This window comes from Nannobrachium achirus, assembly GCF_963921795.1.
Source record: "Nannobrachium achirus genome assembly, chromosome: 22".
NCBI lineage: Eukaryota > Metazoa > Chordata > Actinopteri > Myctophiformes > Myctophidae > Nannobrachium > Nannobrachium achirus.
Genome location: NC_137829.1, coordinates 13,039,052 through 13,056,095, shown reverse-complemented (window position 1 = coordinate 13,056,095; position 17,044 = coordinate 13,039,052). Strand labels below are relative to the sequence as shown.

The 17,044-nt window shown below is 43.7% G+C and overlaps 1 protein-coding gene across 1 annotated transcript in view; it reads left to right on the top strand.

Moving 5' to 3' along the window:
- Window positions 1-17,044, top strand: part of slc49a4 (solute carrier family 49 member 4) — a 65,806-nt gene that overhangs the window by 10,735 nt on the left and 38,027 nt on the right. Inside the window, exons 3-4 of the mRNA XM_080753336.1 lie at window positions 11,304-11,575; window positions 12,861-12,990. Of these exons, the coding sequence (XP_080609462.1) occupies window positions 11,304-11,575; window positions 12,861-12,990 (402 nt within the window). The remainder of the gene's footprint in view (window positions 1-11,303; window positions 11,576-12,860; window positions 12,991-17,044) is intronic.

The following is a 17,044-nucleotide window of genomic DNA, read 5'->3' as shown; positions in this document are numbered from 1 at the left end:
ACAGACAGACAGACAGACAGACAGACAGACAGACAGACAGACATTTGGATAATTATATGTTTGATGTAATGTAATTCAGGACATTGTGCCACTTGTAAATAAAACAGCTCCCCAGATCCACCAGTAGGTGTCACTCTTTGCATTGGCATTAGCAAAAAAGGCAACACAGTTGAGCTTTGAGTCTTCACTCTCTTAAATGATGAGAGGAGAGCTATGTCCTGAGCCCTAGCTGTGTCCTAGGATTCATAAAAAGATTATCCTCTTCCCCCCACATCAGCAGCGGGAGCTTAGATGGTGATTTTAGATTACCTCAGAGAGACAGGAGGCCTGTCGAGGCCAACGCCGTAACTCACTAGTTTAGTCCAGCTGGTTGCAGAGTGCTCGGATTAGATATGCCGGGAGTTCAAGGACATCGCAGGAGCCATCAAATGTTGCCTTTGATTTCCCAATTTGCTTCGCCTGCATAGGAGACCCAGGCTGCAGTTGGCCAGTAGAGATGGGATTTATGAAGTGAGCCGGATCTCTGGGATCCGTTCCTGTCAAAGAGCCGTTCAAAAGACTGGCTCATTTTAGTTACTAGTTACTTTGTAGATTTTGTTTATAATTACAAATCATTTCAACCCTATATACATTTCAGCCATATACCGGTATACATTTTGGTCATTTGAAAATAGCAGATCTACAAGCTCACAATGCATTGTGAGCTTGTAGATCTGCCATTTCCACTGGAAAACCTGTGAAATGGGACATTCTGCATAATGAGTACTTTCTACTGTTAGTATTTTAAGTGCATTTTGATACCAATACTTACACTTTTACTCAAGTAGCCTACATTTTAATTCCAAACTTCTACTTGTGGCAGAGTATTTCTACATTGCAGTACATTGATACTTTTACTTAAGTAAAGAATGTTTGTACTTTTTCCACAACTGTTCATTAGAAAGGACGAATCAAAAGACTTGATTCGTTCATGAACGTCCCATCTTGGCCAGGGTAAGTATCAGAGGAGCTCTCCTGACAGCTCGCTGCAGATGGGTGTATTAGTTTCTCTTCCCCCCCATTTGGTCGTTTCATCCTCAATGGGCAATTTGCTTTTTACCTTCTCCCTCCTCTCATCGTATTCTCCTGAGAGTATAAAGTTCCGCTTTGTTTGATTCTCTAGCTCGTTTGTCTGAAATCAAAGAGAATTGTGAACTTGGGGGAGAGGGGGGGGGGGGGGGGGAAACACTCTTATCTTGTTATCGGAGGAAGGAAGCTGTAACCCAGGTCTTTCAGTGGGTGGTTTAAAGGCACCTGAGGGGGATGTGTTGTTTGTGCTGTGTGTGACATGATGTGTGACCTGCTGATCAGCCAGAGCTGTGATTAGACCCGCTCTTGAATCAAAGCACGCTGGCTGCCGTTACCCCTCACGTTCTCTTAGAACCCCCCACTCGTCCTCTGTCCGTCTGGCATGCATGCAAATATGCAGTAAGCAGCGGTGAGCTTGTAGATTTTCACTATTTTGGAAAACTTTATATGCATATACTGTATTATATTATATAACTATATACAATTATATAGTCACACTAGTGATTAATTTGGTTAAAATATAGTTATATTTGTTTTTGGCCAGATCCCCTAGCCCTAGTAAGCAAGCAGTAAGCAGAAAATGTCTATCAGTGACTGTGACACATCTGGCTCCCCCAGTCTCTGTCTGACTGGCTGTGATAAGTGTGATAATTGTGATGATAACACATTGTGACCAGGCCTGCAGCCGGACACCATATTGCGTCAGTGGGTTTCCGACACAGGAAGCGGTCTGCCGGCCATCAGGCTTCTCTTTGTCACTCTGAGTCACCCCGACAGGGTTCACCTGTCGACCATTATAAGTTAGTCATCTCCTGGTGAACCCTCTCCCTTGGTTCCTTCTCCCTGTCACCATGACAACCCCCGCCCCCCACCCCCGAAGCCTTCGATTGATTCATCCTTCCTTTATTAGAGTAGTCTTTGATTAAGAGCCAGTGCCCTCTTCCTCGTTGCGACTCCTCATGTATATGTATGATGAACCCTTAGGGAATGTATGACGGTGTCAGAAAAACAGAAGAGAAACTTGAATGAGAAAGTTGGCAGTGAATGTAGGATGAACATCAAGGAGGATTTCATTCCTCCATCGATCTGTCCTGTCAGTGAAACCACGTCCGCTACTATGAACGGTCCCTTTAGTCTCTACTATCAGATCTGGAGGCAGTGGGACGACAAAGTTGCAAAGAATGGCTGACGAATCCAGAGCATGTGTGTTCGAACATCCATAAAACCCTGTCCTCGGTCTGAACCACATTCGACGGAATAGCAGATCTACAAGCTCACAACACGTCGCAACCCAATGTGGGGCTGTGCTGGGCTATCTTCGGCGAAGGGAAAAAAAAGGAGTGGACCAAGTAGACCCCTGGGGCACCCCAGTCAACAAAGTATATCTTCCCATCAAAGTCAAAGGGAAAATTGAATTCACTAATACATTCATATAAATTAAACTATTCAAGATATCTCTTAGCAAAATGGAAGCACACCATTCCCAATGAAGCCGGTCCAGGGTTTCCTGCAGGAAAAAGTCTTGACCAGGGGGGTATCTCATGGCGCACGCGTGAAGCGCGTGCGCCGAAATTTTTTGATCATTAATTAATTAATTCGAGTAATTAATTCACTTAATTTTTATATTAATTCTTATTTTTGCCCTATAAAAAACACATGAATGTGCCCATGATGACGGAAAACACAACTACATGCTATCATTCACATTTATTCAACATTGAATAACTACGTTTTTCACAGGACAGTGTAACTTGTTTTTTTCCCCCAGGTTAATCAACCAGCACTCGTGCCATATAAATAGAAGTCTACAGCACAGTAAAAAAAAAAGAAACATTGGTGTAAAGTAACTAAGTAGATTTACTTAAGTACTGTACTTATACTGTACAAAGGAGATTTTCAGGTATTTGCACTTTACTTGAGTATTTCCTGCATTCAGGAGATACCAGCCCTTATGTTTTCTTCAAATGTAAACAAACATGGCTGCCATGTTTGAAAGATAGGGTTGGTATGGGGGTTAAACATGCAATTTCGCGATCGCGATCATGCCTAGTACATTGTTGGAGGTCCAAAAAGTTTTTGAGAAATTTTTATTTTTATTTTTTTTTATTTATTTTTTATTTTTTAATACCCTTGGGGGGGCGGGGGGGTTTTCAGGCCGGGCGGGGCGCCCGGCCTGAAATGAATATTAAGTAGTTCCAATGGGGTGGGGGCCATTTGGCATGGCCCAATCATTGAAAATAGATTAATCCACAAAACTAGCGTCATTTGTATTGTTGGCCTATTTCTACCATATAGAGCGAGGTTTCGTTCTGATCAGCTGACTGCAAAGCACCTTGTTTTGGGGAAATACGTTGCAGCGGCGTAGTGATACTGGACACAAAAAATAGTACCATGTGACATAGGGGTCAAAGTTGAACGAAAGTTGGTCTATTTGGTAGAAATAGGTCAACAATTCAAAGGAAGCTAGTTTTGTGGATTCATCTATTTTTAATGATTGGGCCATGAGCCCCTGCCAAATCACCGGAACTACTTTATATTCATCTAAAACTGACCAGAACTCTGACCACGGGACTCTGGTAATGGATTAATACATTGGCAACCACTATTTTAATGGCAAGTATTTCACACAGCTTCATGTCAAAAATAGGTGAACTATCACTTTAACTCCACCGATCAGTTTCAAACTTTGTAAGCGCACTCCCTATAGGCCAAGGAAAAACCCTTTCCTTGCATTTTTCACATCAGCCTTTTATAGCGCCACCAGGAGGCCGACTTATGTAAGACACATTTTTGGATATTCAAAATGAACACAAATCAGTACACAGTATCTCTACAGTCATATGATCAAGACGGATCTGTCCTGTATTAAATATTCCATCCTGATTGGCTAAGATTGACCTCCAAACTTTGCAGGATTGATCCGTTTCAAACAAAATGCCTCAAATCAAACACAGCGTGCAATTGTAATGAAATTGTGCACGCACATTCGCAAAAGGCCAAGGAAGAAATTACACTACAAAATGTTCCAATCAGCCTCATTGTGGTGCCATGAAAGGCCTAAGGTTGGTGAAGAACACATGTCACCCTTTTTACATTGGCCTATTATAACACCACCAGGACGCATGGCTGGTGGAGACCTGTGCTCGGAAGAGCACTTCTTCTAGTTTAGATTGTATTGGCTATGTGCTATGGCATTGGCATAACTGTGGTAACTAAAAGATAAAAACAGTAGATGAGTTCACCAAGTGATTAAGTAACATCATACGGTATAATCTGTTGCTATTAGCTAATAACTTTTTACAAATATTTTTTAGCAGCAAACATAGTGTATAACAACAGTCCGGGTTTATGTTGACATAGTAACCTGCACAAAATGAGAAGGTCATTTAGTGTTTTTTTGTATTTGATAGTAAATTTGATACGTTTAATATTGTTCATGTCTGACTTTCTCCTTCAATTGTGAACTCATCTGAACACTGTCCTACTTGTGATGCACGTTGAACTGCAACCCTGTATTAAAGGTCCTCTTCAAAATTACAAATTACAAATAATGTTTATTAGTGTGGTTGCTATAGGCAACACACTATTGTTCTCTGTCCGATATCTTTTTGCCCGGCATGTATATGAACATAATTCTGTCAAAAGGATTAAAAACAAGCTTATTATCCACACAAAATGGCATGGCACATACAATATAGGGCCAATGTAGCATTTAATGCATGACAATTCATTTACCCTTACTTAAGTCAAAGATGCATTATGTCACTGAACAATGACCTGGGGCGTTTATTGAAAAGGTTCACTTAAGTTTAGTTTCTCCTTGTTATTTGACAGTTGTTTGGCTTATCAGTTATCACTCAAGCCAACAAATTCACTATTGAACTTACCTGAGTGTCAGTTCACTCCAAACCCGATTTTTCTTGCCTCACACTGAAGGCAGTAGCCCTTTGTCCCTGGTGAACTTCAACCACTTGAACCCTAGCGCGACAGCATCCCTCTTCTGGGTATGTCTTAGAAATAGAAGATACAAGCTCACGTGTTGCTAGGTGATGCGTTGTGAGTGTGTAAATCGGCTAATTTCAGCGAAGATATTTGGTGCACAGGGAAAAACAAGGAATCGACCCCACGTCACCCCAGGGGGTTCAATGAAGTATAAAAGTGTCTAATTACTGTTAGTGTGTATGATGTCAGGTTTACAATGCATATAGTCCTCCCCAGACACTGGCTGAGGGCAACAACTGAAAAAATAGTGTCCCTTCCACCCCCTTGCCCTTTGTCTAGATAGCAAAGTTGAGGAAGAATGACATGATGAGCCACATCTTAAAGTTATACCATGTAACTTTTTTTATAAAACAAATCTTAAAACTGTTAAATCGCTAAAGTTTTAGAACCCCCACTCCGTTATTTTCAGCTTCTAAAGCCTTCTCTTTATATGTTTTCTATGAGCCGTGAGGGGGGGAGAATTTCGCGGCAAAATTGCGTCATCACACTACCGGCCAATCACAGCGAGGGTTATACACTGCCGGCCAATCACAGCGCATCTTGGAGTGGGGTCGCTAGGGCGGCCATATTTGTAGTCTCCCGTGTGTTTCTATACTCGGGTGCACGGTAAGCATGGGTGAAGGAGTGTATCTCCGGAATGGCTGAACGCACAGCAACCAGGGACCCCTCAAAAGATAGATCTCGGCGAGGTGGAGGCAGACGCGGGGGTGTGAGAACCGAAAAACGGCCGAAAGACGCGGACGCGACCGAGGTTTGCTATAGAGCTACTGACCACAAGTTGAGCAACTTACACAGTATAGCTTTAAGTTTCAATTAAGAAAATAGAATAATCATAATAGTTTATATGTTTTCCTTTTATGCACTTGAGTACCTTTGTGAATCCAGTTTTTGCTATTTTGTTCAATGTTTCTTTGATGCCATGATTTCATAACCTGGATTCAAAGATATGTGCTTCAAATTATGTGCAGAGTGTAGGTGATGGGGTGTGTACAATAGGCTATATGAGGGATTAGTGGTGCTTGCATGTGGAAATGTAGGAATATCAGAAGAAATGTTGGAGAACCCAGCGAAATGTAAAAAGCATAAATTTGTAATATAATAAAAACTATATAACATGAAAATGTTTTGAAGCGCACACGCACGCACGCACACACGCACACACGCACACACGCACGCACGCACGCACACACACACACACACACACACACACACACACACAGCTGCCCAGAAGCAAAGATTTTGGTCACAAAGGTTGCTTCATGCTAGATGCAGAATAGATATGCCTCATGCTAGAGATGCAGAATAGATAACCATGAAAATGCTAATATACAGCATACGATTTGTGAAAGTGACAAACGGGCTTTGCAGTTATGTCAGGTGTGTTCATATGCTAATGGTGATGCGGATTCAGATCAATTGGTCCAGCCACCGAAGAGAAACGTTGTGATAGACACTCAGACAGACAGACAGACAGACAGACAGACAGACAGACAGACAGACAGACAGACAGACAGACAGACAGACAGACAGACAGACAGACAGACAGACAGACAGACAGACAGACAGACAGACAGACAGACAGACAGACATTTGGATAATTGTATGTTTGATGTAATGTAATTCAGGACATTGTGCCACTTGTAAATAAAACAGCTCCCCAGATCCACCAGTAGGTGTCACTCTTTGCATTGGCATTAGCAAAAAAAGCAACACAGTTGAGCTTTGAGTCTTCACTCTCTTAAATGATGAGAGGAGAGCTATGTCCTGAGCCCTTGCTGTGTCCTAGGATTCATAAAAAGATTATCCTTTTCCCCCCACATCAGCAGCGGGAGCTTAGATGGTGATTTTAGATTACCTCAGAGAGACAGGAGGCCTGTCGAGGCCAACGCCGTAACTCACTAGTTTAGTCCAGCTGGTTGCAGAGTGCTCGGATTAGATATGCCGGGAGTTCAAGGACATCGCAGGAGCCATCAAATGTTGCCTTTGATTTCCCAATTTGCTTCGCCTGCATAGGAGACCCAGGCTGCAGTTGGCCAGTAGAGATGGGATTTATGAAGTGAGCTGGATCTCTGGGATCCGTTCCTGTCAAAGAGCCGTTTTAAAGACTGGCTCATTTTAGTTACTAGTTACTTTGTAGATTTTGTTTATAATTACAAATCATTTCAACCCTATATACATTTCAGCCATATACCGGTATACATTTTGGTCATTTGAAAATAGCAGATCTACAAGCTCACAATGCATTGTGAGCTTGTAGATCTGCCATTTCCACTGGAAAACCTGTGAAATGGGACATTCTGCATAATGAGTACTTTCTACTGTTAGTATTTTAAGTGCATTTTGATACCAATACTTACACTTTTACTCAAGTAGCCTACATTTTAATTCCAAACTTCTACTTGTGGCAGAGTATTTCTACATTGCAGTACATTGATACTTTTACTTAAGTAAAGAATGTTTGTACTTTTTCCACAACTGTTCATTAGAAAGGACGAATCAAAAGACTTGATTCGTTCATGAACGTCCCATCTTGGCCAGGGTAAGTATCAGAGGAGCTCTCCTGACAGCTCGCTGCAGATGGGTGTATTAGTTTCTCTTCCCCCCCATTTGGTCGTTTCATCCTCAATGGGCAATTTGCTTTTTACCTTCTCCCTCCTCTCATCGTATTCTCCTGAGAGTATAAAGTTCCGCTTTGTTTGATTCTCTAGCTCGTTTGTCTGAAATCAAAGAGAATTGTGAACTTGGGGGAGAGGGGGGGGGGGGGGGGGGAAACACTCTTATCTTGTTATCGGAGGAAGGAAGCTGTAACCCAGGTCTTTCAGTGGGTGGTTTAAAGGCACCTGAGGGGGATGTGTTGTTTGTGCTGTGTGTGACATGATGTGTGACCTGCTGATCAGCCAGAGCTGTGATTAGACCCGCTCTTGAATCAAAGCACGCTGGCTGCCGTTACCCCTCACGTTCTCTTAGAACCCCCCACTCGTCCTCTGTCCGTCTGGCATGCATGCAAATATGCAGTAAGCAGCGGTGAGCTTGTAGATTTTCACTATTTTGGAAAACTTTATATGCATATACTGTATTATATTATATAACTATATACAATTATATAGTCACACTAGTGATTAATTTGGTTAAAATATAGTTATATTTGTTTTTGGCCAGATCCCCTAGCCCTAGTAAGCAAGCAGTAAGCAGAAAATGTCTATCAGTGACTGTGACACATCTGGCTCCCCCAGTCTCTGTCTGACTGGCTGTGATAAGTGTGATAATTGTGATGATAACACATTGTGACCAGGCCTGCAGCCGGACACCATATTGCGTCAGTGGGTTTCCGACACAGGAAGCGGTCTGCCGGCCATCAGGCTTCTCTTTGTCACTCTGAGTCACCCCGACAGGGTTCACCTGTCGACCATTATAAGTTAGTCATCTCCTGGTGAACCCTCTCCCTTGGTTCCTTCTCCCTGTCACCATGACAACCCCCGCCCCCCACCCCCGAAGCCTTCGATTGATTCATCCTTCCTTTATTAGAGTAGTCTTTGATTAAGAGCCAGTGCCCTCTTCCTCGTTGCGACTCCTCATGTATATGTATGATGAACCCTTAGGGAATGTATGACGGTGTCAGAAAAACAGAAGAGAAACTTGAATGAGAAAGTTGGCAGTGAATGTAGGATGAACATCAAGGAGGATTTCATTCCTCCATCGATCTGTCCTGTCAGTGAAACCACGTCCGCTACTATGAACGGTCCCTTTAGTCTCTACTATCAGATCTGGAGGCAGTGGGACGACAAAGTTGCAAAGAATGGCTGACGAATCCAGAGCATGTGTGTTCGAACATCCATAAAACCCTGTCCTCGGTCTGAACCACATTCGACGGAATAGCAGATCTACAAGCTCACAACACGTCGCAACCCAATGTGGGGCTGTGCTGGGCTATCTTCGGCGAAGGGAAAAAAAAGGAGTGGACCAAGTAGACCCCTGGGGCACCCCAGTCAACAAAGTATATCTTCCCATCAAAGTCAAAGGGAAAATTGAATTCACTAATACATTCATATAAATTAAACTATTCAAGATATCTCTTAGCAAAATGGAAGCACACCATTCCCAATGAAGCCGGTCCAGGGTTTCCTGCAGGAAAAAGTCTTGACCAGGGGGGTATCTCATGGCGCACGCGTGAAGCGCGTGCGCCGAAATTTTTTGATCATTAATTAATTAATTCGAGTAATTAATTCACTTAATTTTTATATTAATTCTTATTTTTGCCCTATAAAAAACACATGAATGTGCCCATGATGACGGAAAACACAACTACATGCTATCATTCACATTTATTCAACATTGAATAACTACGTTTTTCACAGGACAGTGTAACTTGTTTTTTTCCCCCAGGTTAATCAACCAGCACTCGTGCCATATAAATAGAAGTCTACAGCACAGTAAAAAAAAAAGAAACATTGGTGTAAAGTAACTAAGTAGATTTACTTAAGTACTGTACTTATACTGTACAAAGGAGATTTTCAGGTATTTGCACTTTACTTGAGTATTTCCTGCATTCAGGAGATACCAGCCCTTATGTTTTCTTCAAATGTAAACAAACATGGCTGCCATGTTTGAAAGATAGGGTTGGTATGGGGGTTAAACATGCAATTTCGCGATCGCGATCATGCCTAGTACATTGTTGGAGGTCCAAAAAGTTTTTGAGAAATTTTTATTTTTATTTTTTTTTATTTATTTTTTATTTTTTAATACCCTTGGGGGGGCGGGGGGGTTTTCAGGCCGGGCGGGGCGCCTGGCCTGTAAAGTGCTGCAGGAAACCCTGCGGTCGATTTGACATATTGACATAAAACTGGGCGGAGTAGTGTGCCAAACTTTGGGTTTAAGTGGTTACATTCATTTCTTTTCTAGTAACAACAAGGAATGTACAAGCATTCTTCTTCCAGCTAGATTTGCTAGAATTAAGTCTTTCTTGTCAATTGCATACCTTGAAAAGGTCATTCATGCTCTTTTACTTTGTCACGCTTTGACTACCTCCCTCTGGGCTCAGAGATAAAAAGTTGTCTCCCGTCTCCAACTGGTGCCAAATGCAACTGCTAGAATATTAACAAATTCTAAGAAATGCAACTATATACACCCTCCCCAAGCTTCTCTTCACTGACTTGAATTGAATTCAAGAATTTACTGATGACTTTAAAACCCTTACAAGCCCAGGACTTTTAGATATGCTGGTCCGTATGAACCTGAGTACAGCCATAGATCGTCAGATAGGGCTCTCTTGGTTGTAACTCACTTCATTACCTGGGGCGATCAGGCTTTCACAGCCTGGCTACCAAGGCTTGTAATGTCGTGGCTGAAGATCTAAGAATGACACAGTCAGTCAAGAAAGACCTTTTCATGCTATAGTAATTCCCCATGAGGTTTTTTTCCTTATTTTCGTAGCTTTATTATTATTGTTGTTATGTCGATGACATATCATTAAAGTATAGCAGAACTCACCAAACTTAGTGTACATTTCACTGCTTGTAGCTGCTTGTGATTCATGATTCTTGACAACTTAATCCATCCTTGGCCAGTCTTTCTGTCAGTCAATCTCCCTCTCTTTCTCCCTCATTTCCTTGTACTTTCCCCCTGTCCTCGCTTAGCCCTGTGAGATGGTTCGGGGTGAACCGTGTCCTCACTGAGCACACAGACAATCAATCAGCCATACGGGGGTCCCTGGGGACCGTCTGTCTCAGACAGACTGTTCTAGAGGGAGCTGTACACTGAGCAGAGGGTGGTGGGGTGGTTGCGAGGGCATCATGGGACTTCTCTGAGTATCTTCTGATTGATTTTGTCTTCTTGCACAACTCAAACGGATTGTGCAAGACAGGGATGGGTCTGAGTGAAAACTGGAACTTGGATTGCACCAGGCGGACAGCCTGTTTTTTTAAAGATTAGTTTTTTTGGGCTTTTATTGGATAGGACAGTAGACTCACAGGAAATGGGGGAGAGATGGGGAGTGACATGCGGCAAAGGTCATCCGGATCGGGAATCGAACCGGCGAACAGGCTTCCCTGCCTATGTGGCAATGCCTAAGTGGTAACTATGCGCCTGGACCAGTAGGCCACCAGGCGCCCCTTGGGAAGCCTGTTTTTAATCTGTCTCCCTCCCCTCCTTTTTTTAATTAAGACGGCACCTAAATTGTTTTTCCTAGCAGGTTTTGGGTGTTTTTCTCATGTCCCTCTCTCCCCCTGTGCCTCCAGGTTGATCCACGGCGGTCAGCTCCTCAACGGTTTAGCCGGCCCCACCATAATGAGTGCCGGGCCGCTGCTCTCCACCACGTGGTTCGCTCCCGACCAGAGGGCCACCGCCACGGCTGTGGCCTCGCTCGTCAGCTACCTGGGAGCCGCCACGTCCTTTGTGGTGGGACCATTGCTGGTACCGGCACCCAATGACACCGTTCTGGTGGTGAACAAGGCGCAGCAGTTCTCCGACAACTTCATCCGAGACAGAATCCAGCTGGTTATGTATTCAGGTACAGACAGAAAAGGAACACTGGGGCACTCGGGGTGCTGGGGATCGATAGTGTCATAGTGCATCTTGTCAGCTCAGCCGAGAGATACTAATATACGATATGGTCGAAGGGGAGGCGGAGAGTTTGTCACCAATACTGGAAAAATAATCCTTGACAATAATCGTCATAACGGCCTCTCTGAAAAATAGATTGCCCAGAATGTTCTGCTTAACTGATTCAGAAAATTAAAAGCATGCTGGGAAAAAGAGAATCCTCCCCACAGTAATGGATTGAGGCCGTGGCTCTTGTTTAACCTAAGATTGCATTCCTGTTCAATTTCAAATGACAAAACAGGCACGTTTTGCAAACGCAGAGCGTTGGAGGTTATCGAAAAAATGGATCTAAGGTCGGCGGCATTTGGAGAGAATTAAAGGTTCTCTGGTGTTCTCTGAAGTGCAAAATGTTCCACACCTGTGGAAAGCCACCAGTCAGCAGCCTTGCCAAATGAAAGGACGAGAAGACGGGGGCTGGAAGATCGATGCACGCTGGCATATAACCCTGCCAGCAAGTAATGTGCACCTGCCTCTCAATCAATCACCATATTATGGCAGGGACAGAAGGAGAGTGATTTGCCAGATCCGAACGAGATGGGTCTATACTAGGATCTCATGCCAAGCTGTGCCGTGCAATGCCAAGTTAGATGGGTTGGGAGAGTTCAAGCCAAATTTCGTAAGAGGGACAGGCAGCATTTGCTCTACAGGGACCGCCATGTAGTGTAGAGACCCAGCCTATAGAATTGTAATCCACTTTGTATATTGGCCAATATATTGGCCATTATTTGACATTTTTGACAACATCGGTATCAGGTATTATGCGGTCAATGTGTCCTGAATTTGAATCACTTAGTTTCAATGTGAATTGAATTGAAATTGAATTATAAGTTAAATGTTCCAAAATAGAAACTTTAATGAAATCAACTTTTGTTTACTTTTTTACAAAAATATTGGTCAACCATACTATAGGTAAAATTAAATCGGGATTTGCTTTCGGGCCAAAAAGTCTGGCATTAGTCGGTCTCTAAAATTGACTATTCCACTGACTGTACTTTGGACAATGGACATACCCAGTTCTATCCACCGCTGAAAGTAACAGAATGTAAACCTTGTGTGTCACAATGTCACCGTGAACCTTTCCACAACGTTGGATCAGTCTGGTCAGGGCAACCGACGATTACAGCTCTCTGTTCAATGACAATAACCTGTTTTTCCCCCACTTCTCTCTTGTCTGTGTCTGCACACCCTGGCAGAGTTTGCAGCGATTGCCGTGCTATTTGCCGCCGTCCTGCTCTACTTCCCTTCGCGCCCACCAATGCCCCCCAGTGTAGCCGCTGCCAGCCAGAGACTGAGCTACAGAAGTAGCATCAGCAGACTCCTTAGGTATGAGTGTGTGCACGCACGCATGCACCCACCCACGCACACACACGCACACACGCACCCACACACACACACACACACACACACACACACACACACACACACACACACACACACACACACACACACACACACACACACACACACACACACACACACACACACACACACACTCAGCATTTAGACAATGCAATTTAAACGGTGACCATGTCAATGGGGTTTCCTAATGAAACTTAGGGGTCCATGACATGAAACTGTTTGAAGACCCCAGATCTAAAAGTCTAGCTCCATCCAAGTTCTATATTAAAACCGGGCTTTTGATGCATTATTTAGAGCATCCAACTTGACATGTCTTTGATTCAACTTCGGCAAAGACGCAGAGATAAAGAAAATAAAAAAGTGCTTAATTTGAAATGAGTTTCAGTCCAATTACATTTGACATAAATAGAGCAATAGGGAGCCTTTAATGGTCTTCACTAACTACTAAGATTGGTTCCTTATATTTGGTGTTGTGCTACACATTCATCCCTGTCTTAGAAAGTTAGAGAGTGAGGAAATCTTACTTTAGGAAAGGATGTGGAATCCTAATGAAGAGGTCGCCGTGTGTCTGCCTCGCACCATCTGCTGAGGTTGTTATTTAATGGGCTTCAAAGAAATAGCAGCTCTCCCTCTAGATTAATTACCAAGCTTTAAGATGGCCCTGTGTCACTGTTTGAAAAATAGATCAGCAAGCGTGTGTCTCTAGTACTGTCAGGCACAGGCATCAGTCTGTTGTAAAGCCGTCTCTATGAGAGATGGTCGAGAGGACAGTGGATAGACTGCTAGGACGAGGGTTTGAATTTCAGTCATGTCTCAAACCTATCATCTGGGTTTTCCTCCCTCCCTCTCTAAATCTATTCTTCTTTTCTCCTTGTCACACTTTTGAGTTTTGAAAAAGGCCTGCAAAACACCATAGAGGGTTGAGCCATCACCATATCCGTTGTCCTTCTCTGTTGTATGGCCAGTGTACCCCAGAGGAAACAGGGTCTGTGTCTTCTTGAGTGGTGGCGGTCTGTCTCCTTTGCCTGGTTGTGGAGGAGTGGGACTCCAGCCAGGGATTAAAGTTGTGAAGCTGGGAGAGAAGAAAACTTGGCCTACAGAAGCCAGACAAGCAGCCAGCAGCACACCAGCTCTGTGATTGTGTCTGTGGACAGCCGCACTGTTCCCATGCAGCGAGGCATAACTTCACTGCATCCTCTCTGTGACTCTCTCTCTAACATGGCAGCTTAGCACCCTACGTTCTCTATTGAGAGGGATGATAGGGGCCAGGCTGAGATCAAACTAAACACACAGTTTGCCTTTGAGACTGCCATACAGTGCAGTATACACTCACCAAGTTGGCTAAACCACACATTGGAGAATGCTTGACTATCTGCTCCTCTTGCGATAGACACACTCCCGTTGACCAGTTTTAGCTGCACATATCTCAGTCTTGCAGTACTGGTGCCTCAGGATTTCTCCCTTGGAAACCGAAGAAGGACTAAGGAAAATCGTTCTTGGGTGAATTTTGTGCAAGCTAATTCCACCACACGTACACACATTTGCTTGTCTTTACCTCCCTATTATGGGAACGACACAAATCAGTGTTCCCAAAACCCTAACAGAAATGGTAATATCTTTACCATACAAGTGGCCTACGAGGCCACTGCTGATGCCAGCCTACTAGATCAGGGGTCTTCAACAGGGGGTCCGGGACCCCTAGGGGGTACTCAGAGTTACTTCAGGGGGTCCTCCAAATCTTTGTGTATCTTTCTCCTTTTATTATTAACCACTTGAACCCTAGTGTCCCTATTCGGAGAACTTTAGCCAAAAATAGCAGATCTACAAGCTCACAGCGCCTCGCAGCTTTGGTGTAGAGGGGAAAAAGACCAGACTAAGTACGGAGTGAAAGGTCAAGTTTTTTAAGTATTGACGGTTCAAGTGGTTAAATACCTGAAAACACAAATTGACATGAATCCAAAATACACTGATGATTGTGCTGTCAAGCGATTAAACTATATGGAATCTACAAAAAGGTTGTGGGGGTCCCTGCTTCATCTCTCTCTCAACTAAGGGGTCCTTGGCCTGAAAACTTTGAAGACCCCTGAACTTGATAATTACTCAGGCACCCATCCTGTCCGTCCGTCCGTCCGTCCATCCATCCATCCATCCATCCATCCATCCATCCATCCATCCAGCCTGTCCGAATATGAGCAGGGGTTAATCATCCTGCACTTGATGAGCTTTTCCCCCAGCTGTTCACATCTGGTTCGACCACAGCAGTCTAATGAGCAGCCTGCATTTCTCCCCACATGGCGTATACCTGATCGCAGTTGGTGCCATGCTGCCTGAGTATTGATAGAGCGCACCTCCTCTCGCCCTGAATCCGGCTCATTTTATTTCGGAAAGCCCTAATCCTGGCAGATTGATTTTTGACGGGACCTGCCAAGGACAAATGGCACTTGATGACGCTGGCGGATTTGAAACATCGGATGAAATATTTCACCCCCCCCACGGAACACACGCACTCGTACACACTATTACTCGGCAGGCAGCATCTGCTTACTTTAACTGGGTCATCGGAATAAGCCGTGGGCCGGGGTAAAAGGTGCAGGGATATTGATTTTCTGCCGTTGTGGCAAAGTTAATGAAAAGGGTGCCGGCGAGAAAGGCAGAGAGGGTGCTCCATCAAGTGGTCCTCCATTCCTCCTACCAAGGCCACGAGGTCAAGACAGCATGAACGAGACAGCTCCACAGTGGAGAACGTCTCGATGGAGTTCCTTCCTTGTCTGAATAAGAATGATCCATTGTCTGGACTGCTAATAGGGAAAAGGAAAGAGATATGCCTGTTTTGTGTGTGTGTGTGTGTGTGTGTGTGTGTGTGTGTGTGTGTGTGTGTGTGTGTGTGTGTGTGTGTGTGTGTGTGTGTGTGTGTGTGTGTGTGTGTGTGTGTGTGTGTGTGTGTGTGTGTGTGTGTGTGTGTGTGTGTGTGTGTGTGTGTGTGTGAGAGAGAGTTTTTGTTTGTTTGTGGTACTTTGATGCTGCTATAGCTTAGGATGAAAGTGCAAAACATACAGTAGCTTTGTAGCATTTCATGTACAGTATGTGCATGTATGTTAAAGGAGTAGATCACCCACCCAAAAATAAGATTTTTCTATTAATTAAACGCCCCATGAAGCCTTGAATTCATGTAGATTTTTTGTTTTCTGGTGCATTCCTAAGGGAGGCAGGCTTTTACTTTGGCTAGGAGTCTTAACGACTGAAAAGACTGAAAGAAGAGAATGTTGGCGACGTTACTTAAGGAGGGATGAGAGAGTAGAACATTCTTCAGATGTCCCAGAGCGATTGCCACTCAGGATGCCACCTGTGTCACATGCGACACAGCAAAAGGAAAACCAAATGCAAGGAGGAAAAACCAAGCCCTTAAATAACCAAAGAGAAAAGGGAGGAATCAAATCAATCATTTCGTCTTTGCAGTCTACTCCGCAAGCCTTGCCACGACTGTCAGATGCCCTGTGATTGCTACATTTCAATCAGCACTGAGTTTCTACTGTCTTCAGTTGATTGGCGTGGGTGTGATGGATGATTGTAATTGGGTAGAGGTCTAATTGGATTTTTATTTAGGGGGGGGGGTAATGTCTGTTCTGTTCTGTTTGCATTGCATTTTGCCATTCCTCAGACATACCACAAGCGATTGAAGAGACTCATGAAATGCTAATAATTAAAGCAATACAATGGGTCTTTCAATCACCTTGGCTGATGTACTGTGATCTGATGTACCAAAGCTGCAGTGTAGTCTAAAGCCACAATTTGCTTTCTCTCATGGCTGTGACCATGGCCCTCGAATTTAATTTAATGTTAACACTAAACAGCCCTAATAATGATAATTATAAATGACAGGGTTAACGTGGTTAAGTAATAAAATTCCATTGCTAGAATGTCTACTAATCAAATTCAATGAAAGAGAGAGAGAGAGCAGTCTGCTCTCTCTCTCTCACTCTCACTCTCTCTCTCTCAGCTATTTTCACTACTTTAGCTT